The 24,273-nt window shown below is 41.6% G+C and overlaps 1 protein-coding gene across 1 annotated transcript in view; it reads right to left on the bottom strand.

Annotated features, from left to right (window-relative positions):
- Positions 1 to 10,149, bottom strand: part of galnt13 (UDP-N-acetyl-alpha-D-galactosamine:polypeptide N-acetylgalactosaminyltransferase 13) — a 194,846-nt gene extending 184,697 nt beyond the window's left edge. Inside the window, exons 1-2 of the mRNA XM_055638080.1 lie at positions 9,749 to 10,149; positions 3,628 to 3,910 (exon numbers count right to left, since the gene is read on the bottom strand). Coding sequence (XP_055494055.1) covers positions 3,628 to 3,769 — 142 coding nt within the window. The 5' untranslated portion in view covers positions 3,770 to 3,910; positions 9,749 to 10,149. The remainder of the gene's footprint in view (positions 1 to 3,627; positions 3,911 to 9,748) is intronic.
- Between the last annotated feature and the right edge of the window lie 14,124 nt (positions 10,150 to 24,273).

Raw genomic sequence — 24,273 nt, 5'->3', positions numbered from 1 at the left:
GGTCGTAATACTAACACGGTAAGTAACACTACCATCTTTGCCTACTTTATACGACCAAACCTTTAGAACATAAGACATTCATTGGGTGTGAAGAGCTTTGAGTTGTCTCAAGATCATGAAAGGACCCATTATGAATGCAAGTTAAGTGTTTAGAGCATTTCATTTGACTTTCAACATTAAGGGTTGGTGAACTGTCCGAGTTCAGATGAATGCATTTGCATTCAACAAGATTCAAACCCCTTTTCCCAATTACAAATTTATGCCATCTAAAAGCTACCATAACATACAAACAGTCAGCATAAAACATCTTTCATACTACAAGGCTCTTAACATAGTCTTAACAAGCAAAATGGTTCCCCTTGGTCTGCATCTTATAAATTTTAAATGTTGCTGAATTGTGGCACATACATTTGAAATGCAATTTTCATTCTTTTAAAATCCCTTCAACTGCATATTTGATAATGAAGTAACAGTACCTAATGCGAAACAACCGTAATTAATCAAGGAAATTCTTGATCACTATGGCGAGGATGGAAGACCAGATGGTAAATTTGTAAATTGACTGACTATTTTTATTTATTCTAATTTTTTTTGATCTTAATCATCTTAGAACTAACCTCACCTAACAAAGCAAAGCATCCCAGTTGTAAATATTTATCTTAAAACTAAGCAGTTTACTATTCCCATCATATGCAACAACACAAAGGCTTAAGAAACACCACTATGCAAAAAAACTGCAAAAAAAATGCTTCTGAATTTTGGAGTTGTAATTATCTTTGCCCAGTGTTCCAAAATATTATGTCTTCACTCAAGTTAAACCAGGAAACCACTCACGTGTGGAAAATACTGCAAATTGTAACAAACTCTTATTATTTGACACAATTCAAATACACTTTGGATCCTTTAGCGTTCATAACCTTGAAATCCAATTATCTTGGACACAGTTCCTTACCGTATGTTGAGTATCTGTAAATAAAATATTTAAGAGTGCCTACCAGGAATTTTGACAATTCAGTTGTCGTGCTTGCATCCAAATACATCTGGAAGAATTATTTAAATACACTTCAGGAACTGTTTTCAATGATGAACCCATACATCATAAAGCAAAACCACACGTTCACATTTAAGATGCCATTCTCAGCTCAGAACAATGAAATCTATGGGAAAGTTAAACCACTTTGAATTCCTTTTGACTCTGCAAATAATATAACCATCTGTTTAAAGTGTATAGGAAGAATCTGCAGGTACTGGTTTACACTGAAGATGGATGCAAAATGCTGGTGTAACTGAGCGGGTCAGGCAGCATTTCTGAAAAAAAAGGAATAGGTGACCCTTCAGAAGAAGTGTCTTAAACCGAAACATCACCAATTCCTTTTCTCCAAAGATGCTGCCTGACCTGCTGAGTTATTCCAGCAGTTTGTCAAGTCAAGTCAAGTCAAGTCAAGTTTATTCGTCACATACACATACGAGATGTGCAGTGAAATGGAAAGTGGCAATGCTCGTGGACTTTGTGCAAAAAGACAAACAAACAACCAAACGAACTATAAACACAATCATAAACACACACATATTCTTTTACATGTTAAATATTGGAAGGAAAAACGTTCAGTAAAGTTAGTCCCTGGTGAAATTTACAGTCCAAATGGCCTCTGGGAAGAAACTCCTTCTCAACCTCTCCGTTCTCACAGCATGGCAACGGAGGCGTTTGCCTGACCGTAGCAGCTGGAACAGTCCGTTGCATGGGTGGAAGGGGTCTCCCATGATTTTAAAGCATCTATGTTATGCCGTACATAAGCACGGCTCAAGTGACAATTTACGTAGAACATTCTCGGTAGACAATAAAGGGATTATTTTATAACATTAGCGCAAATCAGCAGAGTCCAGAAGACTTCAAACCCAACACAAAGTATTTTAATATCAAACTCAAAAGTAAAAGCACAGATTTAGATTTTTAATGCATATACTTTGGACACATACAGACAGAAACATCAAATTTAATTCCTCATTAAATCTGGAATGTAAAAACACATTCAGTAACCATGACCATGGTTGTCATAAAACTCTGTCTGCGTCAATACCCTTCAGGGAAGGAAATCTACTCTCCTTGCCCGGTCTGACCTATATGCTGATTCGAGATCTACCAATATAGTCAACTCCAAACTGCCTCCTTAATCCAGCAAGTGTTGGGCTGGATGCTAAATGCTAGTCCTTCCACATTCCAACACTCCACAAGAAACCATGCATTTAAATAAAAGCATAATTGTAAGGAAGGATCAGAATCATTAAAGCACAGAGCGGTCACGGTGGCACAGCAGTAGAGTTGCTGCAATACAGCGAATGCAGCACTGGAGACCCGGGTTCGATCCCGACTACAGGTGCCGTCTATACGGAGTTTGTACGTTCTCCCCGTAACCTGCATGGATTTTCTCCGGTTCGGTTTCCTCCCACACTCCAAAGACGTACAGGTTTGTAGGTTAATTGGCTTGTTAAATGTAAAAATTGTCCCTAGTGGGTATAAGATAATGTTAATCTGCTCAGACTTTCTTTCCTGAAATCCAATTAAATTCTCCAGATTTAAATTTGTAGATCAATGTTTACCGAAAACAATGTTTAAGTGTTATATTGGACGGCAGGATGAGTTCACAAGAGAGGCCATGTCTACTGGGATGCATACACTTGAAAAGAGCACAATCAGTTACACAGGCAACAGTTAAAGGCAGAAACAATTCAATCAGATAATTTCAGTTTATAGCCTTGGTAGAATATTTTATAAATGATCAAACATTGTTACATTGCAGTCATGCAAAGCAAACAATCTCACTTTGGCATTAAATGGGAAAAACTTCCCAAATCACAACCCAATATCAAATGTCTAGTTTTGACAAATTTTTTTAAGTGCAAGAAATAAATGTGCATACATTATATCAAACACCAACACAAGAGGGAAACAAACCATGTCAATTTGGCTAAAGTAGCTGTGATCAACATTTGAAGCTTAATATCACAATATATTTTAAGGATAAGGAGGTATTACCTACAGGAATAGGTTGGAGAGACATGGATTATTTTCTCTGGAACACCAGAGATTGTAGGAAGACCAGATAGAAGTATAAAAAGTTATTAGGCATAGATAGGGTAGACAGTCAGAACCTATTTCACAGGGTGGAAAAAAATCAAATACTCAAGGGCATAACTTTAAGGTGAGAGGGGAAAAGTTTAAAGGAGTTGTGTGGGGCAATTTTGCTTTTTTTTTTTATTTTTTTTTTTAAACACACGGAGTGGCGGGTGCCTTGAACAAGCTGTGCCGGGATTGGTGGTTGAAGCAAATATGATAGTGGAATTTAAGAGGCTTTCTGAATAGGCATATAGATTAGCAGGGAATGGAGGGATATTGATTCTGCGCAGGTAGATACGAGATGGTCGACACCAAGTCCTGGAGCATCTCTGGAGAAAAAGTATGGATGACGTTTCGGGTCAGAAGAGATAGGCTTGGCATCATGTTCAGCACAAGGGCCTTTTCTTGTACAGTGCTGTACCCTTTGCCCACTGTGAGTGGGCAACTTTATTAACAAATTCTTTCTTGCAAGATATTTTAACATTGATGGTAGAAGCAGCAAGATTTCTTACCTCTCAGAGCAGGCAAGAGAGAGCGGTCCTTCTTGTCATCACACTTATTGCATTCACTGAAGTACAGCAGCAAGACAACGTCCAGGAGCACCCAGATCAAGGACGTGGCCAGCACAACCTTGCAGCAAACCAGTCTTCTCATAATTAGTTGCTTCCTCTTCGTGAGCCACGGCAGCAATCATGAAAGGTGCAGCTTTGTGTCCTCAGCTGGCGAGATCACAGTGTGGAAGGGAAGGAGCATGTAAGGCCGATCCAGTTAGTGGAATACACGTGCTGAGAAATGCTGAAACAAGATAGAAATGTAACAGTGCCATCATTTTACTATGAGAAGACTTTTTCAGTCTAATTATGCAGTTCCTCTCAGCAGAATTGGGATGTTGTTACAAACACACTATTCACAAAATATTTAAGTTTGGTTTAGAGATACAGCATGGAAACTGGCCCTTTGGTCCACTGATCACTAGTATTCTGGTTCCAGGTCATACACACTAGGGGCAATTTACCAAAGCTTTTTAACCTACAAGTCTTTGGAATGTGGGAAAACACCGGAGCACCCAGATGAAACCCACGTGGTCAGAGGGAGAACGTGCAAACTCCGTACGGAGAGCACCCATTGTCAGGATCCGATCCAAGACCTTGGTGCTGTGAGGTAGCAGCTCTACCACTGTGCCACCTTTTACTGTCTTTAAATTGAAATGTGACATTAAAAAAAACAATGAGGGACCCGGCGTGTGTGGGGGGGGGGGCGAGAACAAAGGGTGGATTACTAGTTAGGAACTAAATGAAATACCGTTGGGAATAAACTGGCATACTTTGTAACTTTGTCAGTCCCCTATACGTGGCGACTCTTAGCATACTTTGCATACTCGTGTATACCAAACAACGAATCGCGCTGTGTCATGTCACGCTTGATAATAAAGTATCATTCATTAATGCTGAGGATGGGTTCAGACTACATCTCCTTATACAATTTAATCTGACTATAGTATGTGAGATGCCTCGAGACAAGCTTTTCCTGTGTTGAAAGACATTTAATAAATGTAATTATTTTTCTGGTGAACCCTTTTGGGTAAAATAATAACACCTGGTGGTATGTAATGGCACCACAGGTTATTGATTAATTAACACCACTAATTCCAATACACCTCACTCTGTAAAAGATTACTAACAACAGCATAGAACATGGAACTGTACAGCTCGGGACCAGCCCTCTGGCCCACGGCGCTTGAGCCGATCATGACGGCGAGTAAATTAATAGATTTAAATCAAAATTTGGTAAACAAATGGTTCAATCAATTTTTGATGATGTTTACTAGAATTTAAAAGAAATTTAGAAAATACAATCACGCAAACCAACCTCCTGTCCATTGACTTCATCTACACTTCACGCTGCCTCAGCAAGTCTACCAGCACAATCAAGGACCTGTCTCACCCCTGTCACTCCCTCTTCTCCGCTCCCCCATCAGGCAAGAGGTACAGAAGTGTGAAAATACACACCTCCAGATTCAGGGACAGTTTCTTCTCGCTGTTATCGGGCAACAGAACCATCCTATCACCAACTAGAGAGGGGTCCTGAACTATGATCTAGCAATAGACTCTTGAACTATCTTTAATTGTACTTGAGTAGACTTTATCTTGCATTAAACTTTATTCCCTTTATCCTGTATCAATCAGTACATTGTGGACGGTTCAATTTTAATCATGAATAGTCTTTCCACTGACTGGATAGAACGCAACAAAAAAGATTTTCACTGTACCTCGGTACATGTGACAATAAGAAACTAAACTGTTTCTGCTCTGCAGTTGTATACATGATAACACAGCAAACTATGCCTGTTTGAGTTAACCCCAAAAGTATGTGTTATAAAACGTTATCTATGACACAGTTAAACATAGTGTGGCACAGTAGTGCAGCTGGTGGAGCTGCAGCCTCACAGTGCCCAGTTTGATCCTGAACTCCAGTGCTGCCTATGTATGGAGTTTGTAAGTTCTCCTTGTGCCCACCTGGGTTTCCTCCAGATGCTCCATTTCCTCCCACACGTGTGGGTTCGTATATTAATTGGCCTCTGTAAATTGCCCCTTGTGTGTAGGGAGTGGATGGGAAAGTGGGATATCATAGAACTAGATGGTCAGCTTGAACGCGGTATGCTGAACAGCCCGTTTGCATGTTGTATCTCTAAACCAAATTAAAACCTTGATCAGAAACATATCTGAGAGTAATATCAACAGTAATAGATTCAAAACCGGTGAATAAGGGTCCTTTATACGAAACATCACCTATCTACCTTCTCCAGAGATGCTTCTTGACCTGCTGAGTAACTCCAGCAATTTGTGCTCTACTGAAGATTCCAGCATTGACAATTCTCTCTCTCTCTCTCTCTCTCTCTCTCCAGACAGACATGGATGGAAACATAGAGGTGCAGCAATTAGTACTGCTGCAGCACAGCTCCAACAACAGATGCTGAACCTCACCTTGGATGCTGTTTGTGTGAAGCTACACGTTTGCTGCAACTCCCTCATTTGCTTGGATTTCCTCCCACATATCAAACCTCTGCTGCCATGTTTTAAAATGACCTAGAGTGGATCAGTGGGAGCAGATTCAGAGGTCACTTGTTCTACATGCAAGAGAGAGAATAGCCAACAGGGAAGTCGAGGAGAGAGCATTGACACGGTGGGCCAAATGGCCTCCTTCGACATGTGGAATTATGAACAATATGGAAAAAATGGAAAGCTATCAGCGACTAGGTATTGAGAGAATTATTTCACAATAACTACAGACCTGCTGTAATGTTGCATCCTTTACCATTCAGTTAATATTGACATTTATTAGTTGCAGAGTCATACAGCATGGAAACACGTCCTTTCGCCTAACTTATCCATGCCAACTAGTTTGCACCATCTACGCTGGTCCCATCTGCCTGCATTTGACCCATATCCCTCTAAACCTTTCCTATCCATGTCCCTGTCCCATTTAAAATGTCAGGCTCTTTCAAGTCTTTCCCATCAGGAAGTTTAAAGGGCAAAGATGAGATTGGATTCAGTGATTCATTCTTCATCCTTTTTATCCTTGCAAGTCATTTCTAAGCTGCTTCCCATACCCAAGATCCTCAGGCACACATTATCCAAACTTATCAGCCAGCCAAACAAATAAAGAAAACTAATTAGTGGGATTCTTTTAAAAGATTATATCATGCTCTAAATCCCTCAGTCCTCACCATATAACGGTTTCTCAAGACAGCAGGCAGTGGGAGAGGACGAGCCACGGATTTGATTTATCATACAAACATGCAAAAACCATTTGTCTTTTTTAAATAAAGACAGTCACATATATTGGAAACCTCAAGGTCATTTCCAGCTTTCTTCTCACCCCCCCCCCCCCCCCCCCCCCCCCCCCCACCCCTCGCCTGCCTGCCCACTATAATCAGTTTGAAGAAGGGTCCCAACATGAAACGTCACCTATCCATGTTCCCCAGGGATGCTGCCTGACCCGCTGACCCGCTGAGTTACTCCAGTACTCTGTGTTCCTTTTGCAAACCTCAAGGTTTTAAATTAAAGTATTCCATCTGCGTCCAATTTCACCGTGTTGTACAATATTTGATCTGTGTGAGAATCCTCACTAACTTGTATTATGTAGTCAATCTTAAATACTGGAAAAAATCTGAATTAAATTATAGATAGACATAAAATGCTGGAGTAACTCAGCGGGTCAGGCAGCATCCCTGGAGAAAAGAAATAGGTGAAGTTTTGGGTTGAGACCCTTCTTTAGACTGAGAGTCAGGCGAGAGGGAAACTAGAGATATGAAAAGAAACAAAGAACAAATTAATGGAAGGTACACAAATGGACAAATCAAAACCAGCAACGATGATCAAGGAAAGGTGGAGCCCACAATGGTATATTGTTGGCTGTGGAGAAGGTGATAAAGAGTGGATACAAACAGTAAAACTAAGCTGGACGACAGTGAAACTAGTTCGACAACAACGGTGGGGCAGGGGCAGAAAGAGAAGGAATGCAAGGGTTACTTGAAATTAGAGAAATTAACGCTCATGTCGCTGGGTTGCAAGCTGCCCAAGCAAAATAAGAGAAAGACACAAAATGCTGGGGTAACTCAGTGGGACAGGCAGCATCTCTGGAAAGAAGGAATGGGTGACATTTTGGGTCGAGACCCTTCTTCAGAAAATTTCTGAAATAGGAGGTGCTTTTTCCTCCAATTTGCATTTGGCTTCACTCCCTACACATGAATTAAACCATGCCAGGAAATGGAAACTGGGTGACATTTGGTCTGGATCGAAGCAGTTTATCAAATCGGACCGTTTACAAAATACAGAAATACTTCCAGATACATTTCAAACCCAAATAGGACGGTCCATGCACATAAAATGTGAATCTTCACCTGGACCTAGGCTAACCTGTGAGGAATTGGATGACGGCCTTGGAATGCAGAATTTTTTTCGACGCTGCCGCAAATATTTCTTGCTTCCATGACATTTGTGAAAGTAACAAACATGAAATTGTATTCCTGGTGCAGTTGCTAACGCGGTCACAGCATCTCCACTAGAAGCCAATGTTGGATTCTTTGACTTGCACATAACCAGTCGCAAGCCTGTGCAAACCACCGACCACGCAAATATTTGTCAGGCATCTCTCGGGCCAGCAAACCGCAGTCAAATTTGTAAACATGCACTTTCACAGTTAGCCTCTTGTCTGAATGTACTGCTACAACAACTCATAATAACAAGACTCGTCGGGTTACATAAAACACACAAAGTCCCCCGAACAGAAATCTAAATCTCCAACGTAGTGGGGGACTAACGCCACACGATGGAGAAAGTTATTTGTTTGAATCTTCCCGTCATTAAAAGGCGGGGGAAATACATTGTCACTTTGGATTTGGATTTAATTTCGCAAAAGCCGCGTCGCGGAGCAAAATTGATTGGGAAAGTGTATTCTTAACTCACAAGAGCAATGCAGTTTGGTAATGGTTAAGGTTATTTCAATTCAAAGGCGACTTCTTGCTGAAGTCCGGCATGCCTTGTATTTCCCATCTTTAACTGTTCCAATACTTTCTTTATATTAACTCTTTCAATGCGTTTCCTCTTAAAGGGACAGTGCCCATACATCCTTTAGGAATGGTGCAATGTAGATTGGTAACGTTAAAATTTAATTCACACAAGCATTGTGTGTTGGGAACATTTGTTATTCCAATTCAAAGTCGACTCGTTGGAATCTTGCACGATCTGCCACTTCCATCGTTAACTGTTCTAATACATTATTTATATTAAATATTTCAGTGCTTAAAGTGCATACACTTGTTGGAGTCTTGCGTAATCTGCTTTTTCCAATATTTAACTGTTCCAATACTATATATTAACCCTCTCAGGGCGTTAATGTGAACCCTTTTAAAGGGGCAATGCCCATAAAACCTTTACGAAAAGGGTAATGTGGATTGGGAATAATTAAACTTAACCCACAAAATATGATCCGCTGAGTTATTCGAACACTTCGTGTCTATCATTGGTATAAACCACCATCTCCTGTTCTTTGTTTCCACAAAAGCCATATAGATTGTTTTTTGTGAAACAACCTTAAACATTACCAATATTGATCGGTATTATTTAAAGCTATTTCATTGCAAAGGCGACTTGCTGGTCATGCATGATCCTCTTTGCCATCTTTAACCCAATACTTTCTTTATATTGAAGATAGACACAAAAAGCTGGAGTAACTTAGAGGGCTATGCAGCTTCTCTGTTGAGAAAGAATGGGTGATGTTTCGGGTCGAGACCCTTGTCTTTCAGGGCGTCAATGTGAATTATTTTAATGGGGCAATGTCCATATAATCTTTGGGAAAAGAGCAATGTGATTGGCAATGTTTAAACTTCATTCACAAAGAGCAATATAGATTGAACATGTTTAAGGTTATTTCAATTCAATGTCGACTTGCTGAAGTCTACATTGAACTCTAGCGAGATCTGCTTTTACATATTTCACCGTCCCATTACTTTCTTCGTATTAACTATTTTAGGGAGTTAATGAATTCTCTTAAAGGGGATATGCCCCATATAATCTTCGGGGGGGACATTTAGCAAACTACATCGCTCAAACAGTCAACGACTATACTTACATAACATAATCCAGGCAGATGCGGGGAGTCTTTGCTCCAATCGACTTGTTGCATCCCCGGCCCTTAAAGCGAGCGCGAATCCCTTGTCACCAGCACATAGGAAAGACGATTGTTGTTTACAAATAAAAAATAAAGCCCTTGAAGTGCAACAGTGATTGTGGAGCCGAGGGACGTTCCTCTTGTTTTGCTGCAACTCAATTCTGCGGCTCCGCCATCACTTTCCTCTTGACTTTGACCTGGGGCTGCGTTGTCAGTTTGATGCATGCATGCGCCTTTATTTTTTGATAGATTAATGAAGAGGTCTGCTGTCCATTGCCGACCAAAGCAGCCCAGCGCTGCCCCCGGACTCAAGGTGCAGCCACCTCGCCTTGTCTGCAGCTCAGCTCAGCACAGCCTCGGCTGCCAATCACCCCGCGGGAAGTCCCGCCCCCGGCGCAGCCCATTGGTGCAGCACCCGGCCTTCTCTGGGGCGTCCCTTTTCTTATTGGCGAGAGGGGCCATCACTCAGGGCGAGGGGGCGGGGCTGGCCGGCCGGCTCCTGGTCCCCGGGAGCGCGCGCCGCAGTGTGAGCGGCGTCGGGAGCTGTCCCGGGGGCTGGTGCTGAACCGCTGCAGGGTGCAGCCAGACTGACCTGCAACACGTTAACTGCAGGGCAGCAACCTTGCCCGTCAGTGGGACCAGGGGTAGAGCAATTATAGGACACATTGTGTTGAAAAATAGCATTGCAACAACATTATTCAATTGCAGGTGCTGACCTACCTAACATCCAAGATGAGATCACACTCACTTCACTTCTGCCAACGGGAAGAAGATATAGGAGCCTGAAAATTGTAACGTTCAGGTTCAGGAACAGCTTCTTCACAAAAACTATTAAACACTATGACCTCCAAATAAGATCAGAAGTAAATAGACATGAGCATTGGTTTTGACTTTTTGCACTATTATTGTTTGTTTTATGTGTGTATTTATATATATATATATATGCGTGTGCGTGTGTGTGTGTGTGTGTGTGTGTGTGTGTGTGTGTGTGTGTGTGTGTGTGTGTGTGTGTGTGTGTATACATGGGTGTGTGTGTGTGTGTATACATGGGTGTGTGTGTGTATACATGGATGTGTATGTATATGTATACATGGATGTCTGTGTATGTATACATGGATGTGCATGTATACAAATGCGTGCATATGTATGTATACATGTGTGTGTGTATGTATACATGTGTGTGTGTGTGTATGTATACATGTGTGTGTATATGTGTATATATTGAACATGTTTAAGATTATTTCAATTCAAAGTCGACTTGCTGAAGTCTACTTTGAATGTATATATATGGCTAAACTCAAATTGGTGGAACAGCATCTCATATTTCGCTTGGGCAGCTTGCAGCCCAGTAGTATGAATATTGATTTCTCTCACTTCAGGTAGCCTCGGCATTCCCTCTCTCTCCATCCCTCCCCCACCCAAGTCGCACAAGCTTCTCATTTTAACCCTACAAACAGCTTACAATGGCCTGTTTCTTTTATCATTGTTAACTATTTGCACATCTTTCATTCATTGTTCTTGTCTGCAGCTCAGCTCAGCACAGCCTCGGCTGCCAATCACCCCGTGGGAAGTCCTTCCTTCTCTCCCCCTCCCCCCCCCATCAGTCTGAAGAAGGGTTTCGGCCCGAAACGTCGCCTATTTCCTTCGCTCCATAGATGCTGCTGCACCCGCTGAGTTTCTCCAGCAATTTTGTGTACCATTCATTGTTCTTTAACTCTCCATATCACCATCTATATCTCGTGTTTCCCTTATCCCTAGCCAGTCTGAAGAAGGGTCTCGACCCAAAACGTCAACCATTCCTAATGTGGAAATATTAGTAGCATTGGTGCGTTTACAAGAAAATTGATGATGCAAGGAAATTAAAGAAAGAAATATCCCAACTGTATTTCCTGCATGTATAATTATGAATAAAATATACTTTTCAAATAAGAAATATTTAACATCATTGAGTAAAGATTGTGGGCTCCAATTTAAATTTACTTTTCATGAAGTGAATTTTTAATGTTTGATTCTATTAGCTTACACAGTATTTTGTGTTCATTTCATCTAAATCATTTTATTGTTTTAGCTCAACTAGATAATCCTCTTAACAACTTTATCCATGAATAATAAGCTTCACTAATCTAACTTGTTTGTTTGCCTTCCCATTACTCATGTTACACATTACTCTTTTCTATTCCCTTACATTCATGAGTTTATTCATGTGCCTGATGTGCAGTGGCTAGAAATATGCACAGAATTTTAATATAGTCAAATGTAACAAACATTGACATATCTGTGTTAATCTTCACTCCATTGTTCTGGATTTGCATTCCAATATCCTATTTATATTTTTAATTAAATTTATTCACTATCTTGAAAGCTAAAATAGGCAAGCCTACTTGCACATCCTTTTTATGGTTTATCTATGCTAGTTAAGCATCAAATTTATATTCTTTCAATCGCTACAACTTTATATTTTCACCATTGTGACATGTTTTGTCTCTACCCTTAGTTTTTAATGTCACTGAAGGCATTTGTTGTTTTCCAGTGTCTCCTTTCTTTGGACTTTAGATAATTATCCCAGAGTTATAGAGATAGACAGTGCAGAAGCAGGCCCTTCAGCCCACCATGTCCATGCCAAACTAGTTAAAATTTGGGTTAGTCACATTTCCTGATGGCGCCAGCAATGGCTGCCTTGCCAACAGTCTGTCTGTCCTTTCCTTCTTTGTGTTTTAATTGTACCTGTTAAATGTATGTTTTTAATGTTCTTTAGCTTGTTTTATGTGGGTGGTTGGGGGAAACTTTTTCTAATCTCTTATCTCGACAGAGACGCAATGTTTCTCCGTATCGTATCACCGTCCGCACTGCGGCCTAACATCGAGTAGTTGGCGACCTTTGCTGGAGACTGATTTTGAGAGCTCCACCGCAGGGAGCCTGTGGGACTTTAACATCATGGAGCCCGCGATCCCTTTGTCGGGGTCAACCTTGGAGCTCCAACCGTGGGTGCTTGCGGACTTGACGTCACGGAGCCTGCGGTCTCTGGTCAGAGACCGACTGAGAACTCCAAGCCGCGGTAGTTTCAACCGCCCCAACACAGAAGTTTTGATCGCCCTGACGCAGAAGTTTCGATCGCCCCGACGCAGAAGTTTCGATCGCCCCGACCCGTAGGGGCTTCGACCGATGGCTGCGGGAGCTTTGATTGCCCCGACGGATGGTTCGACAGCCCCGACCACGGAAGAATAATGAGGAAAGAGATTGGATATTTTTGCTTTCCATCACAGTGATGAATGTGGAGAATCCGCTTGGTGGATTTTTATGTTAACCTTTATGTAGTTGTGTGTCTTGTTGCTTTTTTTTTCGTATGGCTGTATGGTAATTTGCATTAATTGTCACATTGGTGTATGTGACAATTAAAGACCTTTGAAACCTTTGTCTGCATTGAGGAATAGTTCAGGTAGATGCACAGAGTCTCTTGCCCAGAGTAGGGAAATCAAGTACCAGAGAACATAGGTTGAAGGTGAGGGGGAAAGATTTAATAGGAACTGAGGGTGGTGGGTGCATGGCACCCACGGTTGGAGCTCCGAGGTCGACCCCGACAAAGGGATCACGGGCTCCACAAAGTTAAAGTCCCGCAGGCTCCCTGCGGTGGAGCTCTCAAAATCAGTCTCCAGCAAAGGGAGGAGGTAGTTGAGACACATAGTATCGCAAAGTTTAAGAAACATTTGGACAGGTACATGGAGAGGTCAGGTTTAGAGGGGTTTGGGCTAAATGCAGGCAAGTGGGACTAGTGCAGTAGAGTGGACAGGTCAATATGGGCAAGTTGGGCCAAAAGGCCTGGTTCCACACTGTATGACTATGACTCTATTTGGTCCATATCACTCTAATCGCTCTTATTTTGATTTTTTATATAATCTAAAATCCAACCACCATTATTGTACCTTGGGCATGATCCCACTCACTCATCAGCCCTGCCGGGGTGGGAGATTGCAACCTACACGTGGTCCTCCCTGTTTCAACGAATGCAATCAAGATTCAAGATTCAAGAGAGTTTATTGTCATGTGTCCCTGATAGGACAATGACATTCTTGCTTTGCTTCAGCACAACAGAACATAGTAGGCATTGACTACAAAACAGATAATTGTGTCCATATACCATTATATACCATTATATACGTATATACACACAATCCAATCAACCTGGCCTGCACAATGAAATAAGATCAATTAGGACAAGTTGTCCTACAACTTTAGGCTGTGCATGCCATGCGCATGAAGAAGAAGATCAGCCCTGCCCCAATCCAAATCACATATCTTGTCTGTACTTCTTGAGACAGCTCCCGTCCTATGCCCCAATTTACATATTTCTGTCTGTCAACATTATTCTCAGAGCCATCGCAGCATCTTCTCCCTGCGGCTTCATCCTAAAGCAGATTAGGTTCAAGTCTTGAACCTAAATCAAAACCTCAACATTCTTTCCAACAGCTTAGTTTAGTTTTAATTTATTGCCACGTGTACCAAGGTGCAGTGAAATGCTTTTGTTGCATGCGAACCAGTCAATGGAAAGACTATACATGATTACAATTGAGGCTTCCACAGTGCACAGATGCAGGATAAAGGAAAATAATGTTAAGTGCAAGATAAAGTCCAGTAAAGTCCGATTAACGAGTCAGAGTCTGAGTAAAGTCTCCAATCAGGTAGATAGTAGCTCAGGATCACTTTCTATCATATCTCTCCTCAATGTGTGGCAAAGGTAGAGAAAACTATCCAAGTTCAGAAAAGGATTTGAAACTTATGTTTGAATAGAAATTAGTTTTGGACTTGAGGAAACCTATTGTTTACCTGGAACATAGAACACAGTACAGCACAGAATGGGCCCTTCAGCCCACTATGTTTGTGCCGAATATGCTTCTATCAAGTCTCCTCTCAACTTCCGACATTCCAGAGAAAACAACCCTCTCCCTCTAAACCAGACAGTATTCAGGTAAACCTCCCCTACACCCTCGCCAAAGCTTCCACATCTTTCCTTTAATGGGGCGAACAGAGCTGCACACAATATTCCAAAGGCAGCTTAACCCAAGTCCTATAAAGCTGCATCATGACATCCTGACTCTAGTACTCAATGCCCCTAGCAATGTAGGTAAGCATACCATGTTTAATCTTTACCACCCTAAGCACTAGAAGCACCTTTAGTGAGCTTATTCAGATATGCTTTCTGTTTAAAAAAATAGAAATACCTAAAATAAGGTGTTAAGTCTTTAAAATTTTACATTGTTTTTCTACATACATTGATGAATGTTCTTTTTCACAAAATGTCTGGAATAATCTTTGCCACTTTTGGATATTATCAGCAACTAGTTTAATAAAATGATCCCAATTTTACTAAACCTCACATTCAGCATCTTCTTAATTTCATTCATTAGTGCAATGGGAGATAATGCCTTACAATCTCCTTCTTTCTCAATGCTATTATTTAATCGGGAAAATTAACGTCCAAATAATATGTTCTGAAATAGCGTTTATTCCAATGGTTCTGAAAAGTTAATTCAAATTTGAAATTGTGCAGTAATTTAATAAACGGTTTTATCCATTTATTTTAAATTAACATGTCCTCAATTGAGTTCCCCAACACATAAAAATATGTGGATCCAATAAGCACTTATCTACGAATAACATGAAAAACAATTTTTGTGGAAATGGTAATAAAAACAGCAATTATTCAGCATAGATAAACCTCATCTAAGGCTTCCAAATGAGCAATGTTGTATTTCATTATTGTCAGAGTCCTTTTACTGATTACTCCGATATTCTCCACACCTCTCTCCTCTATCTCTATCTCTGTCCACAAATTGTTCCTGTTACCTTGGCAATGAATAGTTTAGATACTTTTGTTTCATTCTTGCACTGATCTTATCCTGCTTAGCTCTATATTTTCTATATTATCTTTCACAGCAATTTTTAAATATCCTAGTTTTTAACTACACTGTAATAGTGGCACGGTGGCGCAGCTGGTAGAGCTGCTGCCTTACAATAACAGAGACCCCTGCTCAATCCTGACCTTGGGTGCTGTCCTTGTGTGGAGATTGCACATCTTCCTAGTGACCACGTGGGTTTCCTCCGGGTGCTCCGGCTTCCACCCACATCCCAAAGAAGTGTGGCTTTATAGGTTAGTTGGCCTCTGTAAAAATATTACCCTGAATGTGTAGGAAGTAGACAAGAAAGTGGGATAATATAGATCTAGTGAGAATAATGTTTAGTTTAGTTTAGAAATACAGCGTGGAAACATGCCCTTCGGCCCACCGAGTGTGCATCAACCAGCGATCACCAATACACCAGTTCTATCCTACAAGCTAGGGCCAATTTACAATTTACAGAAACCAATTAACCTAGAAATCTGAACGTCTTTGGAATGTGGGAGGAAAGTGGAGCACCCGAAGAAAACCCACACAGTCACAGGTAGAACATACAAACTCCATACCGACAGCACCCGTAGTCAGGATCGAACCCGGGTATCTGGCGCAGTAAGGCAGCAACTCTAACGCTGTGCCACCATGCTGCCCCCTAATGATTGATGGTCGGCATTGACTCGGTGGGCTGAGGGGCCTGCTTCCACACAGTAACTCTATATCTAAACTAAGCTGTGTAAATAATCGTTTACCTTGCTCCTTTGATAGAGTTGTTTTGCTCCTATTCACTTGCAGTCCGCAGTACGTCCATTGACTTTGTTCAGTGTTATCATCGCTGTGTCGATGAGAACAGACGGGCAGACAAAATGGACAAAAGTGAGTATCTGAATCACCGGGCATTATCAGCAACAATAAAGTTTCTAAATTCTCTCCTTGAAATTTATCAAACCAGGAGATCAGAACTTATCCCAGGCACATTGCAGAAATACAACCCAGAAACAGCATCATTTTTACTTTAGACTTTGGAAATACAGTACAGCAAGTCCGCGCCGACCAGCAATCACCCCATGCACTGGCACTATCCTACACACTAGGGACAATTTATAACTTACCAAAGTCAATTAACCTCCAAACTTGTACATCTGTGGAGTACAAGTTGCAACCCGGAGAAAGCCCATGTGGTCAAAAGGAGAACGTACAAACTCCATACAGACAGCACCCATAATCAAGATCAAACCCGAGCCTCTTGCGCTGTAAGGCAGAAACTTTACTGCCATATCACTGTTCCACCCATTTTTCGATTACAAAAAGCTACAACCTCATGAAGCTACTACAGTGAGCAAATGGAATACTAAAAAAAACAGAAGATAGTGAGAGACAGGCAGAACTGTGGTACACCCACAATCACTCACCAACGTACATGAGTCAGGTAATGATCACAATCAATTAATCTGGCATTGTGAGGCAGCTAACAAAGAGCTTTATGAACATTTCCATTCTTATTTATAGGAGTGAGCTAGCACTTCAGGGCACGAGATCATATCTACATCCCACATTCCTAAAATGCACCAGTTTGTAGGTTTGTAGGTTAATTGTCTTCAGTAAAAATTGTAAATTCTCCCTCATGTATAGGATAATGCTAGTGTATGAGGTGATCGCTGGTCGGCGCGGACTCCATGGGCCAAAGGGCCCGTTTCCACGCTGTATCTCTCAAGTATAAAGTCTAAAGTATTAAAACAGAGCTAAGAACCCAACTGATTAATTGGGTACGCCTATTCCTCGACTTAATATAACTTCCATCACACAACTCATTCCGGTTACACATATCGCCTTGCATAAAACAACTGAAAAACCCTTTCGAAAAGCTCACAGAGATGAGAAGCGCACATCACAAATGGCAGCAATCAGTCAATACTCCTTGTGAGAAAAGTACTCTCCAATGCCCAACTAAATCCTTTAATCTCCTATTTCATGCTAAAACTGAACTTGTTCTGGCATTGAATTAGATTATGCACGTTCTGAATATTAACTCCTTCTTCTCACCTTCATTCCACAACAGAAAGGCTATTCATCTCAGTTAAGAAATCGTCAGTTTTCACCGTAAGTGATTTTTGAGAGCATGAACTTCAGAGCTTCACTAATCTGGTAAAATGTTGCGTCTGATTAGCCCAATGCTAATTTTAAGGAGAGAGCTTTTTTTCTGGCTTTTCCCACTGAATTAAAAATTGCACGTCTCTATCATTAGAAATCCCTAAATTATTTTTAACATATCAATCACTAGACGAAGTGGGACCCGTTGGGTCCCAGCATCACACGGGAGGGCTGGTCCCCCAACACAATATTCCACCTCTCCACCAATTCCAATATTGGTGGCCAGTGTTGGGGAATGGGCTTTCTGGAGCACTAGTATGGGTGTTGTGCGCTGAAGGGACTGGTTGCTAAGGGGCTAGTATGGACATTGTGGGCTGAATGGATTCTTGGGCTGGTGGCTCAGTCACTCAAGTCTGTTGCGCTGGCAGCTCACTCACTCACGGCTGGTGGGCTGGCAGTTGACTTACGGCTATTCCTTGAAATTCCATTTCAAACAGGGTACAAGGCCACCAAATTCAAGTGCCGTTTCTTACCATTTCAAGCAGGGTGCGAGGCCACCAAATTCAAGTGCAGTTTCATACCATTTCAAGCAGGGTGCAAGGCCACTACAGACAGCGAGTTGTGACCTCTCCCTCCTCCCTCTTGCAGAGACTGAGCCACGCCCACACTTCTGGGTTTTATAGTACCTCCCCCCTCCCATAAGAAGGGGCGTGGCCTTCATTGGTGATTTACAGGAGTGTGAATCTCAACATTTTTTAAACACTAATAACTCTTATTTTTCATCGATGGGAAAAATCCTCAGCACCTGATCAGCGGAGAGGGACTCTGAGTAGGTTGGCCAAAAATTACAGCTGTACGTGGTAGCGTTTTTGCTAAAAATCAATATAAAGCGCAAACAGGAAGTGGTCAAGATTAGACTTTTAATTATATAGAAGGCAATGCAACTTTAATTAGGCAAGGCAACTTTAATTAGGCCAGGCAACTTTAATTAGGCAAGGCAACTTTAATTAGGCAAGGCAACTTTAATTAGGCAACACAACTTTAGCGTTTCCAAACCAAAGGCAACACAGCTTTAGCATTTCCAAACCAAAGACACCACAGCTTTAGCATTTCCAAACCTCAGGCAACACAGCTTTAGCATTTCTAAACCAAAGGCAACACAGCTTTAGCATTTCCAAACCAAACGCAACACAGCTTTAGCATTTCCAAACCAGAGGCAACACAGCTTTAGCATTTCCAAACTATATTTTCAAACAACATTAAGGACACTGACAGGTCAGTAAAACCACTCACAGTTTAGTAGACATGTGTTCAGTGTTATTCACAGCTCAGACTGAGAGACGTGACCCTCTCGCTCCCCCATCTTGCAGAGACTGCCTGAGGTACTCAACACTTCTGGGTTATATAGTCCCTTCGGAAGGGGCGCGGCCTTCAGAAGAGAGAATCTCAAGATTTTTTAAACACTAATAACTTTTATTTTTCATCGATGGGAAAAATCCTCTTGTCCTGCGCAATGGAGGGGGACTCTTAGTAAGATGGCCAAAATTCACAGCCGTAAGTGGCAGCGTTTTTTCTAAAATCAATATACAGAACAACAGGAGGTTACACAAAAAAGCTGGAGAAACTCAGCGGGTGCAGCAGCATCTATGGAGCGAAGGAAATAGGCAACGTTTCGGGCCGAAACCCCTCTTCAGACGATGCTGCACCCGCTGAGTTTCTCCAGCTTTTTTGTGTAACCTTCGATTCTCCAGCATCTGCAGTTCCCTCCTAAATACAGAACAACAGGAAGTGGTTAAGATCAGACTTTTAGTAATATAGATATTCATACTGACACTTATAAGCACAAAGGAATATATGCCTAGTTTTTTACTTTAGAGATACAGCGGGGAAACAGATCATTTTGCCCACTGAATCCGCACCGACCAGCGACCAACCCACAAACTAGCACCATCCTACACACTAGGGACAATTTAATTTTTACCGAAGCCAATTAGATTACAAACGTGTACATCTTTGGAGTATGGGAGGAAACCAGAGCACCCAGAGAAAACCCATGTGGTCACAGGGAGAAGGTACAAACTCAGAACAGGCAGTAGCCGTGGTCAAGACTGAACCCGGGACTCTGGTGCTGAGAGGCAATAACTCTGCCTGACCTGTCTGACCTCTGCCACTGCACCTATACACTTGCCCAGACAATGTGATTAACCGATATACACATGCCTAATTTTTTCCTGTGGTTTCACTACATTCTGCAAATTGTTGATTCCATTCAATTGAGATCTGATGAAGGGAATACTTCACCATTGAGGCGTGATAATTAACTTCTGAGGCAAATTTCTCAGTCATTACCTTAATAATTGATTCTCTGGTCTATTTTCTAGCTATCTAAATTGGACAGCTTAGAGAAGAGAAATTGTTTTCATTGTTTGTAATGTACAATGGACTATCTGGAAAAGAAGATAGTCTTTGGAATACCATTGACACGATGGATAAATTTACTCTGATTATGTCCTCACTCTCATTGTTACAGATTGAATAAGGGATATTTTATGCAATGGAAGAACAATATTTAAACTGATGACCTTATAAAATGCAATAAATGCAGCCTTTTTATTCTTTCCCGTATAAAATTTCTCTTTTCATTGTGGATCTCTGCCAAAGTCCTGCTTTGATGTAATCAGCTACTGTGTGCTAGTTGAAGACAAAGCTATTTTGCAAACAAAACTGAAATGATTATAGAGAATTTATTTTATGGAACTTTACTTTGATAATCTGCAATTTGAGAAGAAGAACGTTAAATCGGAAGTGTCAGTGATGCAGTTGAACAAAGGTGACTATGAAGGCATGAGAGGGGAGCTGGTCAAGGTTGACTGGAAAGGGATCCTAGCAGGAATGATGGTGGAACAGCAATGGCAGGAATTTCTGGGCATAATCCGGAAGATGCAGGATCATTTCATTCCAAAAAGGAAGAAAGATTCTAAGGGGTGTAGGAGGCAACCGTGGCTGACAAGAGAAGTTAGGGATAGAATAAAACTAAAAGGAAAGATGTATAACACAGCAAAGAGTAGCCGGAAGCCAGAGGATTGGGAAACTTTCATAGAACAGAAGGAAACAAAACGGGCAATACGGGCTGAAAAGATGAAGTACGAAGGGAAGCTGGCCAGAAATATAAAGAAGGACAGTAAAAGCTTCTTTAGATATGTTAAGGGAAAAAGAGTAGCAAAGTCAAATGTGGGTCCCTTGTAGGCAGACACGGGTGAAATTATTATGGGCAACAAGGAAATGGCTGAAGAGTTGAATCGGTACTTCGGATCTGTCATAGAAACATAGAAACATAGAAATTAGGTGCAGGAGTAGGCCATTCGGCCCTTCGAGCCTGCACCGCCATTCAGTATGATCATGGCTGATCATCCAACTCAGTATCCCGTACCTGCCTTCTCTCCATACCCCCTGATCCCCTTAGCCACAAGGGCCACATCTAACTCCCTCTTAAATATAGCCAATGAACTGGCCTCAACTACCCTCTGTGGCAGAGAGTTCCAGAGATTCACCACTCTCTGTGTGAAAAAAGTTCTTCTCATCTCGGTTTTAAAGGATTTCCCCTTTATCCTTAAGCTGTGACCCCTTGTCCTGGACTTCCCTAACATCGGGAACAATCTTCCTGCATCTAGCCTGTCCAACCCCTTAAGAATTTTGTAAGTTTCTATAAGATCCCCTCTCAATCTTCTAAATTCTAGAGAGTATAAACCAAGTCTATCCAGTCTTTCTTCATAAGACAGTCCTGACATCCCAGGAATCAGTCTGGTGAACCGTCTCTGCACTCTCTCTCTATGGCAATAATGTCCTTCCTCAGATTTGGAGACCAAAACTGTACGCAATACTTCAGGTGTGGTCTCACCAAGACCCTGTACAACTGCAGTAGAACCTCTCTGCTCCTATACTCAAATCCTTTTGCAATGAAAGCTAACATACCATTCGCTTTCTTTACTGCCTGCTGCACCTGCATGCCTACCTTCAATGACTGGTGTACCATGAAGGAAGACACAAACAATCTCCCAGATGAACTGGAGGACAGAGGATCTAAGGGGGTAGAGGAACTGAAAGAAATTTTCATTTGGCGAGAAATAGTATTGGGTAGGCTAATGGGACTGAAGGATGATAAATCCCCTGGGCCTAATCGTCTGCATCCCAGGGTCCTCAATGAGGTGGCTCTAGAAATATTGGACGCATTGGTGATAATTTTCCAATGTTCAATAGATTCAGGATCAGTTCCTGTGGATTGGAGGATAGCTAATGTTATCCCACTTTTCAAGAAAGGAGCAAGAGAGAAAACGGGGAATTACAGACCAGTTAGCCTGACTTCGGTGGTGGGAAAGATATTGGAGTCAATTATTAAAAAGGTAATAATGGGGTATTTGGATAGCAGTAAAAGGATTAGACCAAGTCAAAATGGATTTATGAAAGGGAAATCATGCTTGACTAATCTTCTGGAATTTTTTGAGGATGTGACAAGTTAAATGGATGAAGGGGTGCTAGTGGATGTAGTGTATCTAGACTTTCAGAAAGCCTTTGATACCGTCCCGCACGGGAGACTGGTGACTAAAATTTGAGCACATGGTATTGGGGGTAGGGTGTTGACATGGATAGAAAATTGGTTGGCAAACAGGAAGCAAAGAGTAGGAGTGAACGGATCCTTTTCAGAATGGCAGGCAGTGGCGAGTGGAGTGCCGCAAGGCTCGGTGTTGGGGCTGCAGCTGTTTACCATATATATTAATGATTTGGAAGAGAGAATTAGGAGCAACACTAGCAAGTTTGCAGATGACACAAAGCTGGGTGGCAGTGTGAACTGTGAAGAAGATGTTAGGAGGTTGCAGGGTGACCTGGACAGGTTGAGTGAGTGGGAAGATGCGTGGCAGATGCAGTATAATATAGATAAATGTGAGGTTATCCACTTTGGTGGCAAACATAAGGGGCAGATTATTATCTCAATATAGGAGTAAAGATGTTCTTCTGCAGTTGTATAGGGCTCTGGTGAGACTACATCTGTAGTATTGTGTACAGTTTTGGTCTCCTAATTTGAGGAAGTACATCCTTGTAATTGAGGCAGTGCAGCATAGGTTCACGAGATTGATCCCTGGGATGGCGGGACTGTCATATGAGGAAAGATTGAAAAGACTAGGCTTGTATTCACTGGAGTTTAGAAGGATGTGGGGGATCTTATAGAAACATATAAAATTATATAAGGACTGGACAAGCTAGATGCAGGAAAAATGTTCCCAATGTTGGGCGAGTCCAGAACCAGGGGACCACAGTCTTAGAATAAAGGGGAGGTCACTTAAGACTGAGTTGAGAAAAACCTTTTTCACCCAGAGAGTTGTGAATTTATGGAATTCCCTGCCACAGAGGGCAGTGGAGTCCAAGTCACTGGATGGATTTAAGAGAGTTAGATAGAGCTCTAGGGGCTAGTGGCGTCAAGGGATATGGGGAGAAGGCAGGCACGGGTTATTGATAGGGGACGATCAGCCATGATCACAATAAATGGTGGTGCTTGCTCAAAGCGCAATTTTTTTTGTTTTGTTACATTCCGCTTACATGTTTTGTATTCTGTTTACTAAATTTTGTAAGGTGTCCTTGAGAGTCTTGAAAGGCGCCCATTAATAAAATGTATTATTATTATTTGGATAGGGCTAATGTACGAGGATCGCTGGTCATTGCGGTCTAAGTGGGTCGAGGGTGGTTTGCTGTTTCCGTCTGGTATTTCTAACCTGACTTAAGCTAAACTAAATTAAACTACCTATGCCTCTCATCATTTTCTATACTTCTATCAGGTCTCTCCTCAGTGACTGACACTCCAGAGAAAACAATCCAGGTTTTCCTAACCTCTCCTTATACATAATATGTTCTAATTCAGGCAGCATTCTAGTCAACCTCTTCTGAACCCTCTCCAAAGCCATATTCTTCCTGTAATGGGCAACCAGAACTGTACATAATATGCCAAATGCAGCTTAAGTTATAGCGATCACAAGAAAAGACAAGATACTATAAAATATCCCACTGTCATTAAAGATAAAATCCTGCAAACCCATCACTCAGCTAAAATGGAATTAATTCCAAACTTGACATATACAGTCAACAAAAGTGATTGCATTGTTTTGATAAGAGCACCCTTTAACTGTTTACTATTAGTAAAACACACCAACCCTGCAAGCATCATTCTTGCAACTTGTTCATCACATGCAGTAGTCATAGAGTCATATGGCAGGATAACAGGCCCTTTGGCCCAACTTGCCCATGCCAACCAAGCTGCCCCCATGTACACTAGTCCCATCTGCCTGCATTTAGCCCATATCCCGCTAAATCTTTTTTGTCGATGTAGCTGTTCTTTTAAATTTTGTTTTAGAGATGCAGCATGGAACAGGTCCATGGCCAACCAAGTCGATTCCAACCATTGATTGCCTGTTCACACCAGGTCTACCCTACACACTAGGAATAATTTATTCAGCCCACTGA

The sequence above is a fragment of the Leucoraja erinacea genome, chromosome 7, assembly GCF_028641065.1.
Source record: "Leucoraja erinacea ecotype New England chromosome 7, Leri_hhj_1, whole genome shotgun sequence".
In the NCBI taxonomy this organism is placed as follows: Eukaryota; Metazoa; Chordata; class Chondrichthyes; order Rajiformes; family Rajidae; genus Leucoraja; species Leucoraja erinaceus.
This window is presented reverse-complemented; position numbering and strand designations above follow the sequence as displayed.